Raw genomic sequence first — 18,614 nt, forward strand, 5'->3', positions numbered from 1 at the left:
TCTACTAGCTAATTAACAAATAGGTATCTACCCATAGACAACAACCTCCCCTCCAAGACACATCCAAGGCTTCTCCACTAACCTGCTTCTTCTGACCAATTCTGTGGGCTCGGGCTTGTGCCTGCAAGTCGTTCTGGGGATTCCAGTCAGAGTCAAAGATGACAACTGTGTCCGCGGAAGCCAAATTGATTCCCAGGCCACCAGCCCTTGTCGAGAGCAGGAAACAGAAGTCCTGTACACAATGCAATATACTACTTTATGCAGTGGCCTTCTCAGAAACAGTTTCACAGTCCAATAAGCCCTTATACCTGGAAACCCCTGCAGGTGTGAAGAAAAGTGAGATATGATGGACAAACTTTATGGAGGCTAAAAGAATGTCAGGGACTTGATGGCAGAGTGAATTTTCATTTGATTAAGAGGTAAGAGTTGGTGCAATGAGCTAAGGGAGTAAAGGAGAAATGGATAAGGCAACAGGAGCAAAAGAATTAGTGGTCTTGCCCAACTAAAATTAGTATACAAGCAGTTAACAGAAACCAGACAAACTTAGTTATCAATGGATCACTTCAGTAAGTTGCCTACACACTTATTTCCTGGGTAAAGGTGAGTTATGCCATGTAAGGCAGGCAGTCCATATAAGCAAGGAAACTTTATTGAGCAAACGTCCTTTCATTTATTAGGCTGCTGAGGAATACAGAAACACTGTACTAACAGGTGACGTGACGGAACCACTGGGTAGCACAGGACCCCCAGTCACCATGGGACACGCACCAAGAAAACCAGAGCAGGACCGGCTGAAGAGCTGTGTACGGGGAAGACCCCGGCCCTGACACAGTCCCGTGTCCATAGCAACGGCACCCCAGAGACCGGGCAGGCACCCTACACCTGTCTGCATCTCGTGAAAGTGGCACTCACACACTGGCAGTTCTGAGTTATCTTTTGATAAATGGCTGTATTTAATACTTATACATAAACGCAATGAAAAGGTCTCCCCAGTCTAAATAACAGTCATTCACCAACACTGTCACAGAACTAAAAATAGAGCTATCTCACAAGAACTTTTTTTTTTTTCTTTTTTTTTTTTTCACAAGAACTTTAAATAGTTCCAATAAAGAACTGATCACCAGGGGTGCTGAAGCACTGAGTCTGTGATCCTTGGCAGAAATACCCAGCAGTTCCACACCCTAGAGCAAAGTCCACAGGTAAACATTGAGAATAAGACATCTAAAACATAAAGGAAACCGGAGCTCTGAATAATCATAAAAGATTATTTTCAGTGTCACTCTTTATCAAAGGCAGTATGAATTACATTAAGATACTAGTTATGTCTATTACCAAATAGGGAAACGTTAAAAATTGTGAAACTGAAGGGTGAGGTAAAACAGAAGTATTCACACATAAAAGTATGAACATACGGACTTCCCTGGTAGTCCAGTGGCTAAGACTCCGTGCTCCCAATGCACGGGGCCTGGGTCCGATCCCTGGTCAGGGAACTAGATCCCACATGCCTCAGCTAGGACTAGGCACAACCAAATAAATACATTTTTAAAAAAAAGTATGAATATAAATTGTTTGGAAAAAGTGATTCGGCAAAAGGCACCAAAAACCTTTTTTACATGCTCATATCCTCTTAACTAAACATCTGACAACAATAAAATGGTTAAATAAATGAGGGAACAGGCATGAGAAAACATTAGAAACCATGATTTGTTAAATCTTTATTAGAGTAGAATTTTGAATGAAAGGTGACAACAAGACTATATGCAGCATGATTCCAACTGGGGCAAACATATAAAGAAATAAACGGTTTCCTCTCGGATGAATGAAACGGACCCAAATGATATGAATAGCAAGCTGGAATGGGAGTTTGTACAGATTTTCTTCTTTGTACTCTTCACCAACTTGCAAAATTTCTAAATGTGCATATAATACTTTCCCCCAGTAATAAAAGTACATAATTTTTTAAATTAATTTAAGAAAGACTCAGATTTGCAGAAAATGGCAGAGAAACCATTTTCACCATCTAGCCATGGGGTAGGGGGACGAGTGGAGAACTATGAAGAAACCGACTTTAGTTTTTTCTGACACAGGGTAGTCTAAGACATTTAACTCATACTGAGTTTTAAACTAAGAGTAAGGCACAAAAAACCGATCTCAACACATTCTGAATAAAAATAGCTGACACTTGGAGAAGGAAATGGCAACCCACTCCAGTATTCTTGCCTGAAAAATCCCATGGACAGAGGAGCCTGATGGGCTATAGTCCATGGGGCTGCAAAAGAGTCAGACAACTTAGCAACTCAGAAAAAAAAAAAAAAAAAATAGCTGACACTGACGGCGTGCTTGCTCAGGGCTGTGTGCTAATTGTTACCTGAAGTCGTCACTGCAGGGCTATGAAGCAGGCAGTGAAATCATGCTTTTACAGGTGAGGAAACAGGAGGAGGGAAAGGAAGAATGGGAATTAGATGGTTATCAATATTTTTAATAATTCAATTCCTCTTGACCTTGACTATTCAGAGCCTTGGTTCTGAAGAGATTAGTGTCTAAAACTCCTCAAGGAAAACTAAAATTTTAGGCTAGAGAAGAAGCCAGAATACCACAGTCTAATTGGGCCTGTGTGCAATTCGAGGGGCAGGAATCCTGCCACTCTTGGAGGGACAGACACAGTGCTTAAAGCTCATGAGAAAGCAGAGTGAAGTCCGGTCTTTCTACACAGAAGAGCCGCCCGGACTTCAGAGGCTCCCAGGCTCTCTCCACAGACTGCTTTGTCTCACCTCCAGCACTCTCCTTGGCTTCCTCTCCTCCTCACACCGCTACAGCCCTCCACACTAAACCTTTTCTCCCTCCTTCTCTCAAACCCCACGGTATTTAACAGCTTGACAGGCACACATTACAAGGTTACACAGCTTCTGGCTTGTCCTAAGGGCTCTTTCACCCATGCCTTAAAAACAAAATATTTTATATTGCCAAAGTCAAGCTGAACACCTAACAGATGAACCAATGCTGCTATTAGTCCAAGCAGGGGAATTAAGCCACATCCCTACCAAGGTCCAACAAATTTGGGACAAGACAAACATACTTTTCAAGACTCAAGTCACCAAGAGTACAGGTGAGAACCTTCTAAAGTAGCACACATGTCAAAGTTAATCCTATTGGTCAGCCCTCCGCAACCTGGCCTTGTTTTTCTTCTAGGTCCAGAAATTTGCCATCTGGGAGCACCAGAGAGCACTCTGTTGCTATCAGAGCTACTCTGCCATTAATCCAGCCCAAGGAAGAGAAACAAGCATGCATATGCTTTTCTGGGGTGACAAACAACCAAGTTAAGAGGCACCTTTAACATCAGTGATTTCTCTTATCAGGTAGGACAGCTGCACTGTGAACTGTTTCTGAAACAGTACATTCAGCTAGAAAGGCTTTCCCCCTTGATACAGAGCCCAGACTGCCCAAATAACAAAGCCATGCATGCTGTACCTCAGACCCATCTGCGTTGAAGTGGTCCAGCGCCTGTTTTCTGATTTCTCCCTTGATGGAACCATCCAGACGCTGTAAAAATAAACCACGAGAAAATCATAAGGTAGGAAAATCAGCTGCACTCAAAATAGAACTGAAGACTTGAAACCTTCCTCACTCCAAAACGCTCTTGAGTAAAAATAACCAGAACACACTGGCCAAGTGCCGTCCAGGGACTCTGCTTGAGCAGCACACCCAGCATGCCCCAAGCTCTCCCGTTACACACTCAAGCTCAGAAGCTTCTGGTTCTAAGGGACACCTAGGTCCACCCAAGGATCAGTATGGCCGCTAGGACAGCAACCAAGCTGTGCTTAGAGGCTCTGTCTGATTCTCCATCTGTGGGTACTCAAGAGACTAGGAAATACTACCAGTGGTCCCCTCCTGCGGAATCAGCTCCTGTGGAAAAGTGATGCTCCTAAGCTAATACGGCTGAAAGTTGCCCTGTTATTAACTGCTATATACACCAAAAAATCCTTTACATAATTTTGTTTGGAAGACAGTTTCCCACAATATTGAAAACATTAAGCTGGTCATATATCCCAGCTTTTCCAAAAACTAAAGCATTCAAGCAGCCAAAATGTATCCTCAGGAGAGCCCCTGGGATTTCCCAGCACGTACAATTCTTACACTAGATTGTATGTCAACTCTAGGTCCAAAACAATGTCACCGTGGAGATAGCATGTAATATGTAGATACTGAAGAACTACTACCTGTACTCTGTATAGAAAGCATTTCTCACTCTTTAAAATCATTTTCACATTCCTGCCCCTTCATCACCACTTGAGACCAAGTACCTCATTTTACAGAAGGCAAAACTGACCAGACAGATGTTGTCCGCTAGCCAGTGACCAGTGAGGGGGCAGGGCAGGGTCTGAAAGGACACACAGCTCAGCGTTCTGCCCACCAAACCCAAAGCCACCTGGACACGGGGAGAATCACACGTGGGGACCCTCCTTCTCCTTTCTGACTACCAGCTCTACATGAGAGCCCTGACCCAAAGGTAAGTTTTGAAATCAGAAAACCCAAAGTCCCTCTTTTCAGTATTCTCACTAAGCGAAGGCATTAGGCATGATGACCTGAGCAGACACCAGACTACTCATTCCCTAGAGAAAAAAGTAACATGCTCTGATTTCACTTGATGCCAAATGATGAGCCAGACCTAAAAGCACCCAGGGAACAGATGTACTCAAAGATCACCGACTCTCCCTACTATGCTATTTCTGATAATAACCACAGTATTTAACTATATTTTAAGACAGCTACTGCAAGACCACACCAGGTATTATGGATATAACTAGGCTTTTTAGGGTTATTATGAAAGATAATCTGCTACTGAGTTTTAAAGCTTGGTCTTCTTAGAATCACTAGCTTCAAGTATCTTCAGTATCAGCCTAACTGCATTAGTCCATCCAAAACTAAAGAAAAAACTTATTTAATAATTAAAAATCATGCCTTAAATGTTTTAAAAATCAAAGCATTAAAAAATATTAGGCCAAATAGGATGGGGAACACATATACACCCATGGCTGGTTCATGTCAGTGTATGGCAGAAACCACTACAATGTTGTAAAGTAATTAGCCTCCAATTAAAATAAATAAAATTAAAAAAAAAAAAAAAGGACAATTCCTTCTCAAGTGAAATGTAACATGCTGAGGATTTTGTTTGTTTGTTTGACTAAAAGAATAGTTATGACCTGTACCATTCCTATGGGAGAAAAAAACTCCTCTTGGCAGTCACAGCTGTGTATAAGTTTATAACACAGGAAAATCTGTGACCATTGTTTTTCAGTTTTGTGATCATCATTCCTTTGTATATCACTACCTTATGCTCTTCTTGATAATCCAAACTTTAATATGCTTTTTGTTATCACTGATCACAGGTATTTTCTATTCATTAGGATCTTGTTCTGCTACATAATTTCTGTCCACCATAGTCACTAGCAAAAATTGATAATAAAATGTGTGTTTCTCCAGAATTTAAAAAAATAAATAAATAAAAAATGTTAGGCCAAATAAATTGCACACATGCCTATACAGAGAATACAGATAAGTTTTTGTTTTTTATTGTCTAACAGGCAGAAAAACATTATGCTAAAGAAACTCCTTCTTCCCTCTTATTTTTCTCATAATCTTACTGGAGATTAATGAATGAAGACGAAAACCCTTAATTTTACAAAAGTAAAACTAAGACCCTCCTGGAACCTTAATCTCAATTTGTTTCAAAAAAGTGAACTCTTTGTTTTCTACTCGAGGATAACTTAACAAGCAAAGCATACAACCTGGGAGAGAGGAAGGGAGAGACCCTAAGTACCGAGCATCCTTACCTGGAAAGGGTAGTGCTTAATAGTGAGGTACTCAGCCAGGATATCCAACATCCTCACCATCTGAGAGAAGATAAGGACTCTGTTTCCTCTTTCTCGAAGTCTTGTCAACAGTTTATCTAATAGAATCAACTTCCCACTGCTCCTGATCAGGGACTGAAGAATGAAAAGACATGATCATGATCAAAAGGATACTTCAATCTGCCCTTTACCTCTAAGAGTTCATATTTTTAAAATCATCTTAAAGCTTTTGGAAGCCTTCTGCAATCTAGCTGACAAGCAATTCATGAAATGTTCTTTACCTGGTATCTGTGACAATATACTTTCCAGATTTTTCCTAGCTATTTGGTTTTTCTCACCTGTTTTTAAAGCTTATTTTGATGCTCCTTGAAGTGCCATCAAGGAGGAAAAGGAGTGTTTTTATTAAAAGCATCTACAGAAACTAAACTGTCCTTAAGAAACTTAAGAAACAAGGTAAGCACACACCAGAAGAATTTCCTGTCCATTTTCCCTTTCATTTTCTTCAGGAGGTTTAATCAGGTAACAGTGGTTGCAGCATTTCTTCAGTTCCATCACAATATTAAGGAAACCAGATGTGCTGCCTCTTGTTCCTTTGGCAAGAGCCTTGTAATTCCTGGTCAAAATCCATCTGCAAATTAAGACAATAATGATATTATTAGATGCAAAGAAAGAGAACAGGGTATACCAGAAGATTATAAAAGGAAACACTATTACTGAGGGCATGGAGGTGGAGGGGAATTAAAAAGGCCAGGAAGGATGCTTTATCTTCTGTCTCCTGCCACCTAATCAGGAACCCTCAAACATCTCCAGAGTCAGACCATTAAACATTCTATTCAGTATTTCAACCTGGCTGAGCATAGGAATATTAAAAGAGGAAAATGACAAGAAAAAATTTGATGTATGATGCAGGGAGCTCAATGATTAAGGTTCTCTGTGACAGCCTACAGGGATGGGATAGGGTGGGAGGTAGGAGGGAGGTTCAAGAGGGAGGGGACATATGTATACCTATGGCTGATTTATGTTGATGTATGGCAGAGACCAACACGATATCCTCCAATTAAAAGTAAATACTTTTTTTTTTTAAGAAAACCAAGGCAAAATATATATATACATATATATACTACAACATATATTACATTTTTGTATTTTACATAAACAATGACTGTCACTGAAGCTGTCTTTAATATAGTATGAAAGTGGAAATTAAGCTATCACAAATTAGAAAATCAGTTAAATAAATGAGATATATCAAAGACAGAAGCTACATATCCATTTAAATTGTGTAAAAGGGAGTTTTACAGAATACAGTGCTCATGATGAGAGTGTTTTACAACTCAGTTTGGAAAGAAGGGAGGACGGGGTGCATGAATATTCACACATATCCAAATAAGCTCTAACCACAAACCCCAAAATATGAGAAGCACTTTTCTTCTGCACTGTGAAATTTCTTTATACTTTTAGCAATCACATGTTTAGGAACCCATCTCAAAGAGGGATGCTCAAAGACTACAGCACTATTTATAAAAGGCAAGTATTCGGAACTATCCAAATCTCCATCACTGAAGGACGAGTAATAAACTTTTCCATAGATCCACTATGCAGTTGTAAAAAGGAAGGGCTGCCTGTCGCTGTAAACTACTGTGGAGTGTTCCCCAGCACAGCTGTTTGGCATCACTAAGTGGAAAAAGTAAGGTACAGAAAAATGCACACAGTGTGCTACCATCTATATAAGAAGAGAAAAGCCAAAAGAAGTGTGTATCTGCTTGTATTTTAAAAATCAAAAATAAAGGAAAGATAAACATTAAGATGTTTAAATATAATAGTAATCATTACCTAAGGAGAAGAGAAACTAGAATGGAGGAGACAAGGATGGAAGGCAGGTATCTTTGAACAGGCCAGTCTTGGCAGTTTTGGCTTTGGAGCTCTGTTAACTATTATAAATAATCATAAACAAAATTAAACAAAGCAATTCCTTAAAAATAAAGTTCCCTCTCTCTGACCATATATAAACTGCTATTTAAATCTGTGCTGAGCCCTCACTAAAAAAGGCAGATTACCTGTCAGTTCTCCCATGTCTTCCTGGCACTGATCTTAATCCCATTTGGGCCTGACTCAGCCATTGACTTACTTATAATACTGTTTCTGAAGGGCTGACATCTCCACTCTGAGAATCTGTTCCACTTTGGCAGGAAGAGATTTCTCCACATCTTTCTTCACTCTTCGGAGAAGGAAAGGCTCTAGCACCTTATGAAGACTCTGATAGCCATTCTCTCTCCCTTTCCCATGGTCTTCTTCAAAATCTTCCCAGAACTCAAACCTAGAGATAAAACAGAACAGTGTTATTCAATTACATAGGAGAAAAAAAAATTTCTTTTTCCAAATAAAATTTCTTTTTTAAGGAACCAACTAGGAAAAAAAAAATAGTCTGTTAAAAAAAATGAGTCTTCCCTATAAGGATAAATAAATTTTATCTTTCACTAGCTCTTGAAAACAAGAGACTGAAAAACAAAAAGGCAAAGGAAAATCAACTGAATCAATTTCATCAGTCTATGCTGGATAACAGTAGGTTTCCGATTCTCAGACTGGATCCAGGGTTCACAAAATATTTCAGTAAATCATGCACTTAGTACCTAAGTAACAGACTTCATTTTTTTGGGCTCCAAAATCACTGCAGATGGTGACTGCGGCCATGAAATTAAAAGACGCTTACTCTTTGGAAGGAAAGTTATGACCAACCTAGATAGTATATTAAAAAGCAGAGACATTACTTTGCCAACAAAAGTCCGCCTAGTCAAGGCTATGGTTTTTCCAGTGGTCATGTATGGATGTGAGAGTTGGACTGTGAAGAAAGCTAAGCACTGAAAAATTGATGCTTTTGAACTGTGGTGTTGGAGAAGACTCTTGAGAGTCCCCTGGACTGCAAGGAGATCTAACCAGTCCATCCTGAAGGAGATCAGTCCTGGGTGTTCACTGGAAGGACTGATGCTGAAGCTGAAACTCCAATACTTTGGCCAACTCATGTGAAGAACTGACTCATTGGAAAAGACCCTGATGCTGAGAGGGACTGGGGGCAGGAGGAGAAGGGGACAACAGAGGATGAGATGGCTGGGTGGCATCACCAACTCGATGGACATGAGTCTGAGTAAACTCCAGGAGTTGGTGATGGACAGGGAGGCCTGGCGTGCTATGATTCATGGGGTCGCAAAGAGTCAGACACGACTAAGCAACTGAATTGAACTGAACATGTTATTGTGAGAAAATGTTAGGTGGAAAATTAATCATAAACTATTGTTTAATAAGCTGCAATTTACAGGGAAAACAATATCAGACATAAAAGAATAATTAGTGGTGATATCACAGCTGTCACCAAAGGTAAAAATTACATCGTTTCCATCAGTCATTCTTACTGCTCACAGATTTAAAATAGATTACAATGACAGTCAACCACATAATAGGCCCAGACAAAAAGAAGGATATAAGTGATACAAACTTGATACTAACAGAACTTGGAGGCACAAAATTTATTAATGAAATTTAAAAACATGTCACCCATAGCAAGTTCTGCCTGAACTCTACAGATCAAAGTTTCTCCTGTGTAAATATTAATTCAACCATCTTTGGATCACTAAAGGATCTGTGGCAGAAATTCAGTATGGGACATTCTGATCAAAGTTCTTTCAAAAATAAAAATTGAAAGAAGTTTATTTCATGGGGCTTAGAAAAACATGCTCTGACTTGCCACATGAAAGCCAACAAAGCACTTGGAAGAAGCTGCTTAGTTTTGTGTACAGACTGAAGCTCAGTGGAGAAGATGCTGCCCACAGCCTGCCTCCCGACAGCAGGATGCCCTGCTGTGCTGACGTCAGTCAAGTCCCGGAATTATAGATTTAGGACTCGACGTTACCTACAGCTACCATGTAATGAGATCTCTGATAAGAAAGTCAAAGACAGCAAATGTCAGCACTGCCAGTGGCCACAAGGAAGTTACCGCCTGCTGCCACTTCTGAACTCATGGATGGCCAGGCAAGTCATCAGGCACTAGGAGCATCCGTTTCAAGCCCACGTGACACCTGGTAATGCCTGAAACAACCGTGCTCAGAGGCAGAGAAAACGACCTTTAGAGGCAGAGATCTGAAAATACCATTAAAGCGTCTCCCTCGACAAAGCGAAGGTACACTGTATTTTGCCATACTGCTAGGAAGATAAGAACATAAGATAAATTGAAGAATTAAAACTGATAAGAGGATTAAAAGGAACAACGTAAAAAGTGAGCTATCTCAACGCAAAATGTATGAGGCAACTGGAAGTGAAAGACCATTCCTATACATCAGGCTATTTTCTGAAGAGCTGGGAGATAAATAATTTCAAGAGAATGTTTTAATTTACAAAACACATATTATAATTACAACTACACTAGTCTAAAAACTAGTCTAAATAATGAACTTTTTTTAAACAAGATTCACTGCTCCTACTGTTTTAGGCAACAAATACTTTCACCGACCTAGTGTACTCTTATTGCATTAAAGGAGCTAACATGAGATACTGTTTCTTAGATATATACTGAATTATTTACAAACTGCCTGTGGCTGCTTTCTGTCTGTACAGATGAGTAGCTGTGACAAGCCACATGCCTAGCTGAAATGTTTACTACCAGGTTCTTTAGGGAAAATTTGCTGGTCCGTGCACTGGACAACTGTCAGTCTGTACTACCATGGATATAAAAGGTGTACGTCATCATGGTGAACTTATGATGATACCACATCACAGCCTACAGAGTCACTATTTTAGCTATTTCTCTGTCATTCAACTTCTGTATTTAACATATGCCTCTCAGCAAAGTAGAAACAATTCTGCATTTTCCAGATCTTGGGATTTTGGATAAACACAAGCTCACTCTAGTGAGGAACAACCAAGAAGAAAATTAAATCAAAGTAGGTAGAATGATATATTACAAGTCATGCGATAAATATGTGAAAGGAAAAGTGCAAAAAAATTCAGACTGGTCTAGACAGCAGAAGCAAAACAACAACTACAAAACACTAAGAGGTAAAAAATCTCTGAAAATACTCTATCAAACAGTTATTTTGCAGGGTGGGTATGAAGTACACATTTGCACATGATTATATGCATACGCTGAATTCTTTGATGTAGCCATAGCCCTTTCTCGCTTTAAAAGCAAGCACCATACTTTGCAAAAACACTACATACAAAACACAGTGGTTCACTGATATGTATCTCTAGTGCGGGTAGTAACCACACACAGTAAGGGTAGGCTCCTGGTCAGAGTCGCCATGCAGAAAAGGTGATTGGATCGACTCTGCACAAAGGAAACACCATTTCAGTTGGTTAAAAAGAACACTAACTTTTGGATGCTGAGAACAATGGCCTATCACAGTGGAGGAAGGGAAAGTTCAGAAGTTATGTGAGTAAATCTCTCTTCTGTACAATGACATTTCTTCAGTGGGTCACTTCCCTGAGAGGAACAAACGGTTGTAGAGAGCCGTAATGAACTTCAGGAACCACCACGCAGGGCAGGGAAAAGTACTCCACAGGCTTTGTCATCCACACCGCTCAGACGGAAACAAAAGAAAGTCTAAACTCAGCTAATGGATTTCCTTCTTACACATACATCTTCGTGAAAAATGACTTTTTAAATGTCTGAAAATAATAATGCTTTAAAAACAAAGTTTACAAAGAGAAAAAGCTCTCTTACACATACACATGCTTATACACACACATGCATACACACACACACAGAGTGTATCTCTTAACTCCAATCCATCCTCCAATAATGATCCAAATGGCCACATGGAAAACTTTGGCAAACACTAACTAAATGATCAGCTCTAGTGGAAAAAAGTAATTCAAAGTTCCTCTCTTCAATTATAAAAACAAGATACATAAAACTTTTTCCAAAATGTAGCCCATGCTGGGTGGGATGCCACAGTTGCTTAAGAGCAACAAAAAATTAATTATGACCATTTAGGAGTCAAAATCCCTACCATCCACTTCACCATTTGTACAAAAGGACAAATCTTAGCTAACCATTCACTGGAGGAAGCTAAGCATCACATTTCTTTCTCTAGAAAATGAGCACATATGTTCCCACAGACCGCAAGGTTCCCACTATTTAGAATACTTCTACTTCATCTCTATGGTGCTATGAAGGATGTACTATTTCTCTTTAGAATTTGAAGTTTTAAGGACATGGGCCTGGGTCACAGAAGACCAGAGACTGATCTCAGTCTATCCACTTATTAACCATATAATATGAGAAACATTTTCATCATCTAAGACAGCATATTCTCACTACAGTCTGAGACTAAACATACACAGTGTATCAAAAGTCAGATACAAGAAAACAATATGAAAATTCTTAAGTAATATACTTCAAAACTCTCTTATCCATTTCAGAAAACAAAGATAATAATTGATACCCCCACTGTTTCTAAACTTTCATTCATCACCTGTTTTATAGCACGTACATTTTGAAAAACACACTTTATAAGAACATGGGCTTCTGCTAATACATGATGGATAGGGTATTTATTACAGAATGGACAATAGAATGTTTAAAAAGAGAAGGGGGAAACTGCCTCCCTCCTCAAAAAGGTGACTGCTATTGACTTACAGAGCTCTGTGGGAGGAACAGAGGATCCAGGTGAGCAGCAAATGGGACACGGAAAAGATCAGCAGCAAGACAGGGTAGGGAGGGTGTAGGATGGCAGATGAGCAATGCGGGGCGACAGCAGGAACTCTCTCAACTGGTGGTGACTTCACCCCTCTGGGGGACACTCGGCAATGTCTAGAGACATGTTTGGTTGCCACAACTGGGGAAGGGGGGTCACTCCTGGCATGGAGTAAGTAGTGGCCATGGATGCTGCTGCACATCGTAAAATGCAAAGGAGAGCCATCCCCCATTTTGCAAAACAGAATTATCCAGTCCAAAATGTCAACAGTGCTGAGGTTAAGAAAGTCTGTTCCAAGAGAAGGCATGGGAAGGAGGGGTGCTGGGGGGCCTTCTCTCTCATAGGCATACTATAGTGAGGACGCCTGCAAGAAAAGGAAATGGTCTAAGCCTGTTCTACCAACCACCGCAGTAAGAACATAATAAGAGTAGTCAAGTTTCTCTGTCTCCTGAGGAGTCTCAAACTATTCTTTAAAACTAAAGGTGAAAAGAGAACAGCACAGACAAATGAAGGCAGAATTTGTGGTTACCCTCATCACCTGATGAGGAAACCAAACAGAATGCCTAAATGCGGGCCTAGGCCTGCTTTACAAGAAATATTAAAAAGAGCCCTTCAGGCTCAAAGTGACACCTGACAGCAACTGCACAAGAAGAAATGAAGATCACTAAAAATGATAAAGTAAAATGGAAAATATATGACTGCATAAACATATTTTCTCTTTTCTTAATTTCCTTAAAACACAAGTTTGAATAAAGCAATCATTTTATCACTGTATTCTTGGGTTTACAACAAGGAAGGAGGAGAAAACAGAGCTATACTGCAGAAAAGTTGCTATATTTTACCAGGATTAAATCAGTATTAATTTTAAGAATATTGTGATAAGATATATACACTAAAAACCTTGGAACAACCACTAAAAACCATTTGTTGAAACAAAAGAAAAGGAACCAAAAAGAAATAAGACACATAGAGGGAAAACAAAACGGACATAAATCCAACCATATCAATAATTATATTAAATGTTAATGAGCCAAATGCTCCAATCAAAAGGCAGAAATTATCTTACTAGAGAAAAAAGGAAAATCCAACTGTATGCTGTCTGCAGGAGACATTTAGACTCAAAGAAAGAAACAGGGTGAAGGTACAACAATGGAAAACAGTATACTGTGCAAACAGTTCTCACGAGAGAGCTGATAAGTTATAAAACCAAAACAGACCTGAAGAGCAAGAAATATCACTGGAGATGAAGAGGGGCATTTTATAATGATAAAAAGGTCAACAGATCAGAAACATATAACAAATATTGGTTTGGCCAAAAAGTTCATTTAGATTTTTCTGTACGACGTTATGGAAAAACTCAAATGAACTTTTTGGTCAACCCAACATAAATGTGCACACATCTAACAGCAGAACTCCCAAACTGACAGAACTGAAAAAAGTAGGTCATTCAACAACTATAGTTAAATAGTAAAACACTTCACTCTCAATTACTGATAGAACAACTAGACACAGAGTCAGCAAGATATAAAGAAGGAAAACTATTAACAAAGTTGACTTAACAGACACAGAATTCTACCCAACAAAAGCAGAATAAACATTATTCTTTTCAAGTATACATGGAATATTCTCAAAAATAAAAAACATACTAGACTATGTAACAAGTAACAATTCATTTAAAGCATGTGATCTAAGACAGAAGTAAACTACAATTCATTTGGGAAATGTATTTGGAAAATAACACACTTTAAAAAAAAGAAACCCATGCACAAAAGAGGAAATCAAAAGAGCAACTCAAAAATAGGTGAAACTGAATTAAAACAAAAACACAAGATAGCAACATGTATGGGCTGCAGCTATAGCAGTTCAGGGAGGGAACCTGTATCTTTAAGTACCTATACTGGGAAAAGGAAGAAAAGGACTTAAATCAATCATCTAAGCTTCCATCTTAAAAAAACAGAAAACAAGAATATTAAATGAAAAGCACAGGAAGACAATAATAAAAACGAGAGTGGAAATAAATGAAATTCTAAATAGAAAAAAAAAAAACAAACAAACCAGTAACATCCAAAGCTGGTGCCTTTGAAAACATCCCAAATATTGTTAACTTTTACCTATTGTAAAAAGACCGAGACAAGACACAAATTACCATAGTCAAAGTATTATTTAGATCAGTATTGATCCTTCAAACATTAAAAGGATTATGAGGAAATACTAGTTTTATGCCAACAAATTAAACAATTTAGATGAAATAAACAAACTCTTAGACACAAGTTAACAAAACAAAGTCAAGATGAAACAGAAAACCTGAATAGACCTATAACCAGAAATGGAAATATTAAAAATTTTCTCATAAAGAAAACCCAAAGCTCACAAGGCAACACTGGTGAATCCTATCAAATGTTTTAAAAAGTAATACAAATCTTAAATTGTTTCAGAAAATAAAGAAGAGAATACTGTACAATTTGTTCTATGATCCTGATATCAAAGCCAGAAAGACATCACAAAAACAAAAACAAAAAAAAACTAGGTACCTCAAAAACAAAAATGGAAAAATCTTTAACAAAATATTAGCAAATTGAATCCAGAAACATATAAAAAGGATTCAGCATTATGACCAAGTCAGATTTATCCCAGGAATGAAAGGCTGACAATATCTAAAAAGTAACTAATGCTATATACCACACTGGCAGACTACAGAACAAAAAATCATATGGTCACCTCCACAGGTACAGAAGAACAGTTCAGTTGCTCAGTCGTATCCGACTCTTTGAGATTCCATGAACCACAGCACGCCAGGCCTCCCTGTCCATCACCAACTCCCGGAGTCTACCAAAACTCATGTCTACTGAGTCGGTGATGCCATCCAACCACCTCATCCTCTGTCCTCCCCTTCTCCTCCTGCCCTCAATCTTTCCCAGCATCAGGGTCTTTTCAAATAAGTCAGCTTTTCGCATCAGGTGGCTAAAGTCTTGGCATTTCAGCTTCAACCTCAGTTGAACAGAAGAACAGCACGTGACAAAATCCAACACAACTCAAGAGTTTGTAAAAACTCTTCAAAAACTAGGAACACAAGAAAATTTCCTCATCCTTATAAAGGGTACCTAACAAAAATTCTGTAACATCCTACTCCCACCAATTCTACTCAACATGAAAGTTCTAGCCAATACAGTAAGACAAGAAATAAAAGGCATCTACCTACACTGGAGAAATGAGGTACTACAGCCTTTACTTAGAGATGTGAGTCTATATAAAGAACTTCAATCTAGACCACTTTTTAAAAAATTAAAAACCTCTTCAACTCATAAAGGGTGCTACCTGGTGGAGTAGAAGGATGTGCACACATCTTTTCCTGTGAGAACACCAAAATCGCAACTAGTTGTTGAACAACCATTGATAGGAATATGTTGGAACACAACAAAAAAAGATACCCCACGTCCAAGGACAAAGGAGAATAAGGCAAACGATTTAACTTAAAAATGGGTGAAAGACTGAACAGGCATATCACCAAAGATACGCTAATGGCTAATGAACACTTGAAAAGATGTTCAACATTAGTCATTATAGAAATGCAAGTTGAAACACAATGAGATATCACTACCCACCAGAATGGCTAGAATCCAAAACACTGACAATACACCAAGTATCAGTGGATAGACAGAAATGAAAAAACTCAAACATTTCTGATGGGAATGTAAAATGGTACAGTCTCTTTGGAAAACAGGTGGTAGCTTCTTAAGAAGTTAAATATATACTTTATGAACAACCGAGCAATTCCACTCCCACGTATCTAGTCATTAACAAAATAGCCCCAAACTGAAGCAACCTAAACATCCATCAACTGGTAACTGGGTATGTATAGAATGAAATATCACTCCATAATAAGAGAATAACTCCTAATAAATTCTAACATGGGCGAATCTCAAAATTATTATGCTAAGTAAAAAAACCCAAAAACAAAAGATTACTTATTAGGATTCTATTTAGATGAAATTTTTAGAAAAGGTACATCTCTAGAGATGAAAACTGTTTAGTGATTGCCTAAGGCTAGAAGTTGAAGCAGAGATGAACTACAAACAGGCAAGGAACTTTTTTTGGTAAAGAACATATTGTAAAGGTAGACTGTGGTGATGGCTGCACAATTCTATAATTTACTAAAAAAAAAAAAAAGAAACTGATTTGTATACTTAAAATGGTACATTCTATGGTTGTTGTTGCTGTTCAGTCATCCGGTCGTGTCTGACTCTGCAACGCCGTGGACTGCAGCACACCAGGCCTCCCTGTCCCTCGCCATCTCCCGTACCACATTCTATGGTACGTACATTATATTCCAAAAGGCTATTTCCTCAGGCCATCCAAAACATGCCTTGCTCAGTTTACGGCACAGAGTAAGCACTCAAGTCTTCTCCAAATTAAAAGAAAAAAAAAATGTGGAGCATTTATCTGTTAATTTGACAATTCTTAACTGAACTGTTTACTGCATGCCATGTATTATTCTAGTTCTGTGGACCACAGATGAATAAGTAAACAAGATCCCTGCTACTTCTGAATGCATAATTTAATGGCATGGGATTAGTGAGGAAATAAATAGGGGGGGGGAAAAGGTGCCATATAGAAAATGAAACGGGGTATAGAAAATAAGCATGTCTGATAAGGAACTTCAGGTTCGCTGGTCATATAAGCTAAGGCAAAGATATTAATAAGTGACTTCCCATCTGAAGATGAGGAGAAAGAACATTTCAGACAAAAAGAATAGCAGTGCTTGGACCCACACATATATGGGCACGTTATCTCTGACAGAAGAGGCAAGAATATACAACGGGAAAAAGACAGTCTCTTCAACAAGCGGTTTTGGAAGAAGTGGACACCTCTGCAAAAGAATGAAATTAGAATACTTCCTAACACCACACACAAAGATAAACCTGAAATGGATTAAAGACCTAAATGTAAGACCAGAAACTGTAAAACTCTTAGAAGAAAACATAGGCAGAACACTGTATGACATAAATCATAGCAAGATCCTTTATGACCCACCTCCTAGAATCATGTAAATAAAAACAAAATAATTAAATTGGACCTAATTAAACTTAAAAGCTTTTGCACAGCAAAGGAAACTATAATCAAAGTGAAAAGACAACCCTCAGAATAGGAGAAAATAATAGCAAATGAAACAAATGACAAAGAATTAATTTCCAAAATACACAAGCAGCTCAGACAATACTCAATACTGGAAAAACAAACAACCCAATCAAAAAGTGGACAGAAAGATCGGAACAGACATTTCTCCAAAGATATACACATGGCCAATAAACCTATGATGAGATGCTCAACATCGCTCATTATCAGAGAAATGCACAACAATGAGGTATCACTTCACCACAGACAGAATGGCCATCATCAAAAAATCCACAAACAAGTACTGGAGAGGGTGTGGAGAAAAGGGGACACTCTTGCACTGCTGGTGGGAATGTAAACTGATACAGCCACTATAGAAGACAGTACGAGGATTCCTTTAAAAACTAGGAATAAAACCACCACCTGACCCAGCATATCAGGTATATCACTTCTAGGCATATACCCTGAGGAAACCCAAAACTGAAAAAGATACACGTACCCCAGTGTTCACTGCAGCACTATTTACAATAGCCAAGACACGGAAGCAACCTGGATGTCCATCAACAGATGGATAAAGAAGCTGTGGTACATAGACACCATGGCCATAAAAAGGAATACATTTGAGTCAATTCTAATGAGGTGGATGAACCTAGAGCCTACTGTAGAGTGAAGTAAGTCAGAAAGAGAAAAACAAATATCGTATAGTAACACATATACAGGGAATCTAGAAGGAAGGTACCGACGAACCTGTTCGCAGAGCAGCAATGGAGATGCAGACACACAGAACAGACTTATGGACAAGGGTGGGGGAGGAAGGAGAGGGTGGAATGAGTGGAGAGAGCAGCAGGGAAGCATATACAGGAACATACGTAAATAGATGGCCAATGGGAATGTGCTGCCTGACTCAGGGAACTCAGACTGGGGCTCTGTGTAACCTAGAGCGGGGAATGGGCAAGAGGTGGGA

The 18,614-nt window shown here is 38.9% G+C and overlaps 1 protein-coding gene across 9 annotated transcripts in view; it reads right to left on the bottom strand.

Annotated features, from left to right (window-relative positions):
• The window catches only part of CHD2 (chromodomain helicase DNA binding protein 2), a 128,419-nt gene that overhangs the window by 46,184 nt on the left and 63,621 nt on the right, over positions 1-18,614 (bottom strand). For 8 of the 9 annotated variants that reach the window (XR_006344415.1, XR_006344416.1, XR_006344417.1 and 5 more), the window contains 5 exons: positions 7,978-8,166; positions 6,315-6,477; positions 5,832-5,984; positions 3,469-3,540; positions 83-232 (listed from right to left, as the gene is read on the bottom strand). Coding sequence is in view for 6 of the 9 variants with exons in the window: in XM_043921864.1 (XP_043777799.1) it covers positions 83-232; positions 3,469-3,540; positions 5,832-5,984; positions 6,315-6,477; positions 7,978-8,166 (727 nt within the window). In the remaining 3 variants the exon portion in view is untranslated. Of the gene's footprint in view, positions 1-82; positions 319-3,468; positions 3,541-5,831; positions 5,985-6,314; positions 6,478-7,977; positions 8,167-18,614 lie in introns of all 9 variants that reach the window. The other variant, XM_043921869.1, reaches the window with a different exon arrangement.

The sequence above is a fragment of the Cervus elaphus genome, chromosome 13 (assembly GCF_910594005.1).
Source record: "Cervus elaphus chromosome 13, mCerEla1.1, whole genome shotgun sequence".
In the NCBI taxonomy this organism is placed as follows: domain Eukaryota; kingdom Metazoa; phylum Chordata; class Mammalia; order Artiodactyla; family Cervidae; genus Cervus; species Cervus elaphus.